Source organism: Crocodylus porosus, unplaced genomic scaffold (assembly GCF_001723895.1).
Source record: "Crocodylus porosus isolate Cpor-Errol unplaced genomic scaffold, CroPor_comp1, whole genome shotgun sequence".
In the NCBI taxonomy this organism is placed as follows: domain Eukaryota; kingdom Metazoa; phylum Chordata; order Crocodylia; family Crocodylidae; genus Crocodylus; species Crocodylus porosus.
The window spans coordinates 77142554-77155037 of record NW_017728949.1 but is presented as its reverse complement, the minus strand read 5'-3'; the positions used below and the strand labels follow the sequence as shown (position 1 = coordinate 77155037).

At 44.0% G+C, this 12484-nt stretch overlaps 1 protein-coding gene across 1 annotated transcript in view; it reads right to left on the bottom strand.

The window, feature by feature from the left end:
• KIF5C (kinesin family member 5C) overlaps positions 1 to 12484 on the bottom strand; it is a 156435-nt gene that overhangs the window by 65600 nt on the left and 78351 nt on the right. Inside the window, exons 9-12 of the mRNA XM_019553610.1 lie at positions 8818 to 8905; positions 6451 to 6575; positions 3560 to 3664; positions 3071 to 3219 (exon numbers count right to left, since the gene is read on the bottom strand). Coding sequence (XP_019409155.1) covers positions 3071 to 3219; positions 3560 to 3664; positions 6451 to 6575; positions 8818 to 8905 — 467 coding nt within the window. The remainder of the gene's footprint in view (positions 1 to 3070; positions 3220 to 3559; positions 3665 to 6450; positions 6576 to 8817; positions 8906 to 12484) is intronic.

Sequence of the window (12484 nt, the reverse complement as noted above, 5' to 3'; positions counted from 1 at the left end):
GAGGGCGGGGAAGGAAGAGCATGGAGGAACCATGCATCCCAGACCTGTGCACAGGGTGGGGGCAGGGCAGGTGCAGGCTGCCCGCTGTGAGGTCAGGCTCCCCCTGTGCTGCTCCCCGCCGGGCCTCCACAGCCCAGTGGGTGGGACCTGGCAGGGAAGCTCTTTGCCACTCCAGGCCCCACGTCACCCTGGTGAGGCAGGGGCAGCAGCACAAGATTGTGCCCCTCGCTACTACAGGGCAGGCAGGGGGCACATTGCCAGGGCAGCACAGACCTTGTAGTGGTGAAGGGCTTCCCAGCCCTGCTCTGCCCTGCCGGGTCCCGGCCACTGGGCTGCAGAAGCCCCAGCAGGAGTGTAGGAGGAAGGGGAAGCCCTCAGCCCACACCCAGCCTCGCACACAGATTTAGGAGGCATGGGCCCATCCTGCCAGGAATGAATACAGTGGTGGGGCGCTGGCCCCACCCCCTGCCAGAGCCTACAGCAGGCAGCCTGCACCTGCCCCACCCACGGGTCATTAGGAGGGCCCAAGGGGCTGGGGGGGTGAGGGGTACTGACAGAGCCAGGGGGCTAGGGCTGCAGCAGCAGGGGGAGGGGAGGAGTGGGCCTGGGCCCAACGTGGGCGGTGTGGTGGAGAACCAGACCTGAGGGTGGGAAAAAGCCAGCCCACCATGGTGGTGTTGGGGGGGATGGAGAAGCAGCGGGCCCAGGCCAACACAATGGGAGGACCAGACTCAGGGCTGACACAGGGGAAGAGGTGGGGGGAGAAGTGGGTCTGGGCCTAAAGAGGGGAAGAGGCCTGCTCCTCCCCTCCCCCCACTACTGTCACATCAAGCCGGGCCTGCTGCTCTCCTCCCTTCCCCCCCTGGCCCTGCGACAAGCCAACTTCTCCCCCACCTCAGGCCCGCTCCTCCCCCCACTTGGGCCATGTTGGGCCCAGGCCCACTCCTTCCCTTCCCCACTGCCACATCAGCCCCCCGCCGTCACGGCATGCCCACTCCTCCCACCTCCTGTGTTGGGCCCGCTCCCTCCCCCCACTGCCATGTCAGCCCATATCGGCCTTGCGGGTCGTGATGATGGAAGGGGGAGGGGCAAGTCAAGGTCTGGGCCAGTGGCCTCGCCCCCCCCCAGCAGTGTCCCAACCCTGCTCCTGCCCCCCTGCACCACCGCTGCCACCTCTAATAAGGCCAGCTCCGGTAGCCTCACCCTCCTGCCCCTCTCCATCACCGCCACCTGCAGGGAGCAGGGCAGGGGGGCAAGGCCAGCACTGCTGTCCTCGCCCACCCCCGCTCCATTCCGTGTCCCCGCCATAATGGCAACACTCTGCCATGCTGATATCTCCAGTCCCAACGCTGCATTCACACTCTGATTGGCTGTTTCAGTCAGCCAATCAGAGCGCGAATAAAGCACTACAGGCAGACAGAGTAGAGCTTTTATTTTATTAGTGGTGTTTCATTTTAATTGCAAATTTGGGGGGGTTTATCAGGGAATTTGCCATTTTTTTAATCAGAGAAAACCAGGATTCCTGGTAATCATTATATCATTAAAGACTCTTAAGCACATCCCTCCAAGAAATGATTTTTGCAAGAGGAGGTTTTCTTGCTTGTTTATTTGTGTTTGCATTGAAACACAAGCCATCACAACCTCTTAGTCTGATCATGTCAATGACAGCTTCCTCCTGTAATAACTTTATTTTGGGCCAAGTATTCCCTTCTTGCAACAAAAAACCATAGGAGGAGCCCACATAAGCCTTCCTAGGGCAGATTTTTCTAGGTGAGCAATTTATGGGACTGAGGAAGGAGCCCTAACTAGCTTTCCCCATTGCTGCCTATTTGGCCACATTTAGTTCAGATCTCCAGATCCTAGCAGACATGAAAGGCAAGTTAGAAGCATCAATCAGGCCACAAGGAGACAATACTCCAGAACAGCTATGCCTACCTTGGCTCCAGCTATTAATTCCTCAAAAGCTGAAACCCTACAGAGGCCTGTATCCTTCTGAGCCTTTCTTGTTCCTTTTATAACAAGATCCATATTGCACTTTTTATGTCCCCTTCTGTTTATAGGCAGAACACTAATTAAGAATTATATGGTCTATCTTCTCTCACTAAAGCCAAGAGCAAAACTTTAATAAAGGCTAGAATGGGGCGTTAATGAGTAAAGGATTGCTGGGTAAAAACTTGCAGCAATCTTATACGTTTCTATGTAAAATGTTCTTTGCAAAGGATGGGTTTCAATACAAATGGTGCATATCAGGAAACACAACCCAATTTCAGACAGACAGCAAAAAATTCTACTGTGCTATACAAATGGTTATGGTGACTTATATTTCAAAGAGCAATCACAGATTATTAGCACATAATGTTTTTTATCAAGTCATATATTAAATAAAAGTAAACAATTTCCAAAAAAGTATCCAAGCTTACACTGATTATAATAAAAGGAGTAATTTAAGAATCACCTATCTACAGATTGCCTGCACTAATTCCACAGGAGCATTTCTTTTGGATCAGTCAAAGATTTTCATTCTGAGCAAGTTTACTTCATCCTTGTCTTTTCTTGAGAGTTCTTTTCCAAGTTAAGATGTACATATCTAAAATTTCCAGTGAGCAACAACAGTGATCAGCTTTAAATACAAATCCACATTATATTCCTATTACTACACGTGGACTCCTATATAGGTCATACCAATCAAAATGCCTCTGAATAGAAAACTCAGTGTTAAAAGTCTCAGAAGCAGGCTCCAGTGGCACCTCAGATGAAGCAAAATCAAAACCCAGCTACTGAGCCAGCTGGGAAAAATATTATCCAGCACTGTTACATTCCCACAACATTGTGATGCAAGTACTTTCAGCTGCAAAAATAATGCCTGAACTCTGGACCAGTTCAGCTGCCTGGCAACATTAAATTATTTTTTTTCAAATAACATAAGGACTAATGATATAGTTTATCCTTATATGTCAAATTTCAGTACAGGCTAATTTCTTTTACCACTGTTTTAAGAAAAACATATTCACTTGATTCAAACACTATAGCCAAGTTGGTCACTTTTCAGTCCAATCTTAGGTAGACTCACCTTTGTCCAAACATTAGGGTAGACTTTGTTTCAGCTTCATTGAAGATGGAAGGAGAACAGCAGATAACAATAGTAGTTCTGCAGTTCCCACCAAGAGAGTCTTGAAGAATTCGAGTCATTTTGCTGTCTCGGTATGGAACATGTGTTTTCTAAATAAAAAGATAGAAATAACTGTTTTCAAACACTTTTGTTTTTAATATGCACAAGAAAGTTTAAGACCTGATAATTTTGGTGTAATAGGTATATGGTTAAGTGTACAACATGTACTGTGCATCCTAACTGTTCAACTGGAAATGACTGTGAATTCTTTAAATTATGGTTCTAGCAGAAATAAAAACAGTTATTAGTTTACAGTCCAAAGCCAATACTTTTTCCTTTTTAAAATGGAAGTATCATCTTATTTCTATTACCCTTTATGTAATAAAGGCTTTATGTGCATGGTAAATAAAAATCATATCTGTCAAATGAAAAAAGGGGGGGATTACTTACAGTTCCCTCTGCCAAAGCTGATATCACATTGCCCAGAGCAGACAAAGACTTATTGATATTTTTAGCTTCATCAAGCACAGAGCCCTCTGCTCCAGTTTTGCTGACCTACCAGAGATAGAAACCAGTCAGTCTGAACTGTCAGCAAGAGCTTGTGCAAATAAAGTTACAATACAGGAAGGGACAGGGGAAAAATAATAGAATCTCATAAGAAAATAAGTTTTTCCTCTGAAATAAAGTGTTTGTTAAGAAATGTCTACTAAAAACATTTAATAGCATTTTCATCTTTTTCTCTTTGTTTTTTCCTTCCTTTTGGCACAACGCAAGAACAAGCTAGCTTATGCACCCTTTCTTGGTTAAAGGAACCATGGGAGTTCTGCCCAAGATGTATATAAAAAGGTTATATATTTGTTGTTTCATTGTGGTTTTTAAGATGCAGCATGTTTTCAGCCCTGTTCCTTTATAGAACTATGGAAAATGGATGCTATTTCACATAAAAAGAAGAACAACTGTGGCAATGAACAGGACAACCCTCTGAAAGACGGTGCGATTCCAGGTTTTCTACTGAATTCCCCCAAACCTATTCACAAGTTGCAAATCTATGAATTTAAGGGAGAAGAATGGAATTCTGACTGGCTACTCAGTTTCCAAACTGTTATCAACACATTTTTAATCCAGTAATATAAATTAAATAAACACATACTCTAATGTAAGTGAAAGCGCTTTTGCGGCTGAAATAACAGAAAAGCAATCTCAAGTCATCAAGTAACGCGAAATCAAAGTTACTTGGCAAGCCACAACAATACATTTGAACCCAATTTTTTGCTCAGTTGTTTTCTAAATTGGAAAAATGAAAATCTACCATTAACATGAAAGACCTACCTATGCTATTTAAACTCAATTATTTCTCAACTACTTATTAGTATTGAATGTATATGTTAAAAAGCAGGGACAAATGTAAAGAAGCCTTCTAAAATTGTATCAGAAGTGTTCTATACTTCCACAAAATCATGGTTTTAGTTACAGGGAGACATTCTGAATGTTCTGCAATCTGCTAACAACATCCTCTCTTTGATGTTAATTCCGTAGCGAGAAACAGAGTTTTTGTTCAATTGCAGTTTTGTTCTGATCCATTATTCTTTTGATTAGCAAGATAAATATTTTATTTTACTTAATTTTTTTGTACCTTAAATGCAAAAATAGCTTATACAGTCAGTGTTATGAAAGGAAGCATACAGGGAACCTGAAAACATACTAATAGCCTTTGATGATCCTAAATGAACTAATTGCTAATGTTTCATCACCTAATAAGTTAAATGATCTAAAGTACCAGAAATGGAATCAATCTGAAAAGATATTACAGTAATGGCCTAAATGGACACTTTACAGAAAGCTCATAAAACTTCCAAACAAACAACACTGGAGAATGCCTGCCCTCACACCCATAATAGCCTTCTCTACGGCCACTGGCACACGTTACAGCTACAATGGATTAATGTGTTTAGCACACCATATGCAGTAACAATGCTACACATTTTGCAGCATTGCAGTCAATTTATGGTGGCATAAAGCTGCAAACCAGCCACAAAGTTATGCCACAAAAATGTGCAACATTTTTAGCTAGTTTGTATGGTGCCATAACTTTTATAGCATTTTCATCCTGATGTTGACAACCAACAATCAGCTAATTGTCAGTACTGGCATGTGGATGAGGGTTAGCATTGGGACTAGGACAGTCTGGTCCCAATGCCAACAATCAATTGCCAGGAGAGTGGGTTCCCTGGTAGGGGAGAGCTGAGGGGCTCTGGCTCCTAGGAGCCTGGCAATCCGAGCCCAGCAGCCTTTACTGCCTCATTCTGCAGTCCCCATGGGGGGCTGCAGGCAAAGGTATTTAGAAATCCTGGGTTGCAGGAAACCAGCTTGAACCCACACTTCTTCGATACCCCAGGGCAGAGGAAATAGGGATAGGGGAGAGACTCCCCAGTCCCAGGATCCCAGTGCCCCAAGACATTCTAAAACCTACACGTACAGCTGGGCTTTCCTGGGACTGGGCTGACAATCAACTGCTTGTCAAAACCAGCACCAGTAGCCCAGGATCTCTAACTGACCAGGGACTGTCAGGGCAGAGTCCAACAATGAGCTAATTGTCAAACTCATCCCCAACAACCCAAGTTTCGAACTCTCGGGTTGGGTCTGACAATCATCTGATTGACAGATACACTCCAACAGCCTGGGTTTGTGAACCAACACTCAGCTGATGGTCAGACTGACTGTAATAGCCACAGGTCTGGGACTGGAGGCATCCCTGTGTCTGGATCTCCAGGCTCAAGACTATGGCAGCTCCATGGTGGCCTGATTGGGATTTTATGCTACAACCCAAACATCACACCTCCTGACATGAACATCTGGCAAGGCAGGAGACATCATGCTTGGGATGTAGCAATTCCTCCAGCAATTGCTCCAGTCCCAATCATGCCATTGTTTGAACATCTGCCAGGAGCCTATATGTCAGCGAATGAACACAGCCTTCTGTAATCATCATTAAAACAAGCATAAACATCCATATATAGATCTGGAAGGCACGAAGTTATACGACTAGATAATGACCCATTTCATTCCACTACAAACTTAAAATATTCTTTATGGATGCTTTGTTTTGCATTTCATTCTAGTAGCTCTGGTCTGCTCTTTTTCTCCACCTCCTAACATCCAACTATCACCTATGCTTAATCTGGATACAGTTTTTGATAGTGCTAAAGGTAGGCTGTATTAGTTACAGAAATTTTATCCCCCAAGTCTACAGATTTAAGTTGCACCAATACCCACTCAATTTAGGAGTTCCAAGTATGCTTCTAAGCAAGGTAAAAATTACTGATAAAAAATATGTTCATTACCTTCTCACTTCCAGCCAAATCCACCAGATAAAGCTTTCCACTGAGTTTTTTTTCAGTTTCTACGTTTTCTTGTTTAATATTAATTAGGAAGATGCTGTGGCTTCTAGAGCTGTGTTCATTCATATCTATAGAGAAACAATATTTTTTAAAGATTTTTGCTTAATACTACCCTTTTCAGAAAGTTTTAAGATATGCCAACATATCTGATGTTGTCATAGGTTTAGGATCAACAGGTAAACTTCACAAAGTAATCCATATACATTTTGGACACCATCTTGAAGCATAGTCTCTCCACAAGAGTATGGTTCAACATTTATGAAATATAGAGTGACCATTTATTTTCTCCCAACCTGACCTGAAATTTAACCAGCTTCATGACAAATGACATGACCTTGAAAAAAATAAGTACCTAATTTTTCCATTAAATAATTAACACCATTAAATATTATATGAAAACAAAAAACTGGGGGGCTAAAATAAAAAAAAAAATTAACATAACTTCATGAAAAAAGTTAATGAAAACCCAAGTGCTTTAGTAGAAAAATAGACATTCTCCTACTTTGTTGGTACACCTGCACACATAAAAGGTAGAATATACATTTCTAAAAAATAAAAATGCAACAAGAAATAACAGCAGCATACTGGAATAAGGAAATTTGTTGAGCTATTGAGTCTTGAGAGTGCTTGAGTGATAAGACATCTGAGTTGAGGTGTGTCTGTTTGACTTGATTTACAGTAAACATAATCCTGAAAAAATACACTTGAGTTATGTGCAAGAATGCTTAAGTTATTATTACTGCTTGTATGCCAAAATGAGAAAACCAGGAATAAAAGTGCTCAAATGTCTATACCAGGGTCGTCTAACTTCTAGTGGCTGGGGGGTGCACGCTTGGTGGGTTGTACCAAGGCAGACCGCACACTTCACAGACCACACCAGTGCAAGCCACTAAGCCCCTCCTCTTCCTCACCCTACCGCCCACTGCTGCAATATGCGTTGAGGTGCCCTGGCCTCACCTGCAGCTCTCTGGCCTTGGGCTCCCCTGCTGCACCACATCGTGCAGCCACCCTGAGCTGTGGTCTGCCCCAGGCAGTGCTGAGTGTCTAGGTTTTTTAAATAAATCTTTGGAGTGACTTACATGGCGTGACTTACATTTTATTAAGTAATGTCCTATTATTTGACCAAAAGCTTACTATATTTATTCTGTGTAACTTTACAGAATCCATAGTTCATTTTGTTGAACAGATATGTATCATAAATGAAACCATCAACAGTGTTGTAAGAAACTGTTTTCACAGCAACAGACAGCATCACATACAAGGGCAATTAACAAGAGACTTTAAAAAAACCCAAAAAACAAAACAAAACACTAGCTTGACATTTTTCCCCCCAAAACTTCACTCTAACTATTGGCTTCTTAAAGAAATATTGCAAAGATTCCAGGTTAAGCAAGTTCCAAATCAATTATTTAAAAATATTCTTGACATTTTGTAAAAACTATACCAAAAGCCATTTTTACTTCTTTTTTTTAATACCTTTCAAGTCAAAGAGCACCTTACCGCTAATAATGGTCATAATCTGACCAAGTTTATTTGTCGTAGAGGGGTATGTGCAGACATTACATTTGATCTAACTAGGGTTAGATTGATCTAAATGCTGATCTTGTGAAGACATTCAAGAGGTTTAAATTGGGCCAAAAACAGTGGGCCTAATCTCCCCTGGTTCACCTAGACATTGAACAAACACAGATCCAAAATGGGTTAGCTCAATCTATCGAATACGTGGACACATTCAGAGAGCAGCCCCAAAGCCCTGCAACTTGCCCCAGCCCTGGGGCTGCATTCTTCCTACTCTCTGACACTGACCAGGTACAGCAAATGTCTGTATCAACCCTACTATACCTGGTGTAAGTACACTGAAATAAGGCCCAAATCTGTTTCCCCAAAGTCAATGGGAGTTTTCTATCATTCAAATTTGGCACTAGATTGCACCTTCGTGTACATTTGTTTTTATATCTCCTTTTTAACTATCTACAGGTATAATTTATTAGGCCAATATAAAAAGATCTCTCAGGCCTCAGTGATCACCATCAGAAAATCAGTGTTTATCAAGTGTGGTATCTAAGTCACTGGAGCTATACCACATGCTCAAATTTGAGCCTGTGCTTGGTGTTTGGTAAATTCTGACCTTATTCCTGAGTCTTCAGAACTCAAATATAGGGTCGGGGTTTTGGGGTGGGGATTTTTTTGTTTGTCTGTTGATGTGTTAGTTGGTTATTGAGTTTGAGGGTTTTGTTGTTGGTTTTGTTTTTGGTGCGGTTAGCTTTTTTTGTCCATTTGTTTTAAACCCACTTGATGGACATCACTTACTTGTAACAGCTACATGGCGGTTGGCTTTTCCTTCATCAATAACATCCAAGACTTCTTCAGGACTAGAGACAAACCTCTCTGTACAACCCTAGAAACATAAAATTCAGTATTTAGAAGCTGAGAAAACACACTGAAAAGATGCAAAGAAAAATATCCATCAGAATAGACAAAAAGAAACTTCCCCACTAATAGCTAATATGATCATTCAAAAGTTAACGAGCCAAATTCTGCACTCCTCAGGTAGAATTCTAGTTCTTTTTGTGTATCTATGGCAATTTTCTAGGTACATAAATGGTGGTTTTGGCACTTACGTGCAGGTAGCAATTCTAATTCCCCTGCAGTGTGAATGCATAAGCCTGTGCACATGGATCAAACACATTCAGTAGGCTGGCTGGACAGCTACAGGCTATGTATGTGCGCCCAAATCTGGACATATAACTGCCTGTATACCACAGAAACATAGCCAACCAGAAACCCCTAACTAGCAGGTATTAGATGCTGGAGGAGGAGGAGAAGGACAACTTCACCATGTTCTAGCCCCAAAAGCTGAGTGGCTAGGGCTCTTGCCAAGGAAGCTGGAGACTTTGGTTCTAAGTCCTGTCTTCTCCCAGACCATCCCTCTGGCTTCCCAGCAGTGCTCTCTACCTACCATGCCTGCCATGGTTTAAGCTCTTTTCAAGCTGTCCCCTTTGACAGCCATGAGAAGGAGATTTGTGGGGCAGGTGGATGAACAACCTGGTGGGTGCTTACTGCTCAATGCAGTGGCCACTACCTTAAAGGGAGATGACCCTTGGTTCTTGCTCAGGCTGTAGCTCTTGAGGCCAAGGGGGAGCAGAAACCTCCTTACTGTACTGTTCTCCATCCATTTTATCCAATGACTTTTAAATGTAACCACCTGACTTGTGGCATGGTGGTTGAGCACTATAATGGAAAAAGCAGAAAAATGGAGGTTCAAACCCCCTCTGGGCATGGGGGATTTAGAACCAATGTTTCCAGCTTCCTAGGTGAGTGCCATAACCATTAACCAGTTGGGGGCTAAAACTTGAGTGCCCTTCTCTCCACACCCCTTTCAGGAGGTGCCCATATATCCAACCAATGTATAGCTCTTCTACACATAATCAGTCTATATGTGCATTTTTACACATCCTCAGCATAAAGGTAGGGCCAAAAATAGCTCTAGACTGCTAGAAAACCATGTTAAGTTTGACAAAGGGAAGCAGAATTCCATACCTGTTGACTTCAGTGAGATTTTTGTGGCATAACTTTAGAGAAAATTATTCTCCCATAGGAGTAAAGGGCCAATATAATCAGAATACTTATAATAAGGAAATTTCATATAATCAGGACACTGCAGAATCAAACAATATCCATATGAGCCACTAACTCATATTAGTCCCCAGGGCCATAATTATTTTCTCATTCTCAACTTAAAGGGTAGGAGGAAACTGTTCTTCCTTCTACAAAAATACAGTAATTCCTATGAAATTATTTTGCCTGCTCCTCCCCCACCTCAAAAGAGGAGGAGGAAAAGAATCGTACAATATGTTCCCCTTTTCATCAGAAATTTCTACTTAGTTATATAAAGTCTAAAAAAAGGAGCAAAAAGCTGTAAAGCAACAATTTATGCAAATTCTCCGTGACAACATTAGCTTGGTTGGAAAACTATCAGGTCAAATAAATTATAGCATCTATGCCACTGAATATTAATGATGAGGAATTATATAGTTTTGTTCATGTTCATTATTAAATATTCATATAAATGTTTAACTTTCATTGCAACTATAAGCTTTTAAAAAGCAGGAAAGTGAAGCAAAGAGAATAAAAGAATCAAGCTCATGAATGTTTCAGGAAACTGTTTAAATACAAGGATTATCATGAAAAAAAACCTGTACCCACTTAACCAAAACTTCAATCTGCCTTGGCTACCAAAATACATAAGAACAGCCTCATCTAATTCCTTCACATATTTCTTCTCTCAAAGCTACCTACAACAGGAGTGCTCAACCCCTGATTAATTGGCTAAATCTGGCCTCCAGTGCCTTGTCATTCAGCTCATTGGGCTTCCCACATATCCCTCTGTGCTAGGTTGGGCATGCAGGGCCAGGTGGAGGCAGTACAGAACCCCAGAGCCTGATCCCAGCAGGCAGGACTGCATGAAGGCAGCACAGATTCCTAGGTCCCCAAACCCATAACATGGAAGCTGATGAAGGCAGTGTGGTCCAGATCCAGGAATGCACTGTCCAAATCAACCCACAGACCAGCCCTGCACCACTCATTTGGCCCACTGGGCCAAAACATTGAGCACTACTGATCTACAAAATTCTAAGTATATTCTAAATATGTACAACTCTCTTTCTATAAGAACATAACATCCTAAGATATGCCATACTAGGTAAGGCCAAGGGTCCATTCTACCCCATCTTAGAAAGGGAGTACACGGACACAGCATGTCTACTAGGGCTGTGTGAAGCTTTGGTAGCCGATTAGATTCAGAGGAAATTTGGCCCAATTCAGAGACCTAATTTCCAAATCCAAATTGAATCAGGAGACCAAGTAAAAGCTCCAAATCGATTTGAAGCATCAGAATCATTTCGGAAAAGCATCAGAAAAGATTCAGCCAGTTCAGAGATTTGGCCATAGACTAAACAGGCAGCTGACACAGCTGCCTCCAGCTGGTAAGTCTGTTGGGGGAGGAGGGAGGGAAGAGGTGTGGGGAAGGGAGGGATTGGGCTGGAGCAAGCTGCCCACCTGGGGCAGGGGGTGCATTACTCAGGGAGGGGAGTGGGTGGGGCATGGGATGCAGGAACGACTTGCTCCAGGTGGAAGGGGGCAAGCAGCAGCAGGGCCTAGCCCTCACCCCCAGCACTGCCACACCAGCATTCCACATCCTTCCACGCCGGCTGGCAAGAGACAGCAGTACTGATGCAGGCACAGCAGTGGGGGCTATGCTCTGCTGCCACCTGGAGCAAGCTATGCCTGCATAGCACACCTCCCTTCCCCCTGTGCTGGCTGGGCAAGCAGCAGCAGGGCATAGCCCCCATGGCTCCCCTGGCTGAGGCAGAGGCAGAGGCAGGCACAGCTGGAGGAGCCACGGGAGAAGCTCCATGGCTGCCCTGCCCAGCCCCATCCCCCACCTGGCCCCAGCCTCCCAGCACTTAAAAAAAAGTCCCACACTCACCAGCTCTGGCAGCAATGATTGGGACCCCTGGGCGCTCGTGGCAGAGCCCCCCTGCACAGCACGAGGCAATGGCAGGCAGTGAGGATCACCCCACCCTTGCCTGGCACCCACATGGCAGCTGCCGCATGACACAGGTGCAGCACAAGTCAGCAGGGCTCTGAACACTGTCTGGGAGCGAGGCAGCTCCACTTGTCAGCCAGAGCCCAGCACGCCTCAGCCCCAGCTACCAGACAGTGTGCAGTGCCCTGCCAAGCCACACTGCTCCTATGTCATGGGGCAGCTGCAGCGTGGATGCCAGGCAGGTGGCGCAATCCCTGCTGCTCCCTACTTCTCTGCATTGCGTGGGGAGGCTCTGCCATGAGCCCCCAGAGGCCCTGATCCCTGGTGACAGAACCAGTGAGTGCAGGGCTTTTATTTTATTTTTTTTTAAATTACCAGGAGGCTGGGGCTGGATGGGGCAGCCATCAGGGTTGGAGCTGGGGGGGCGGG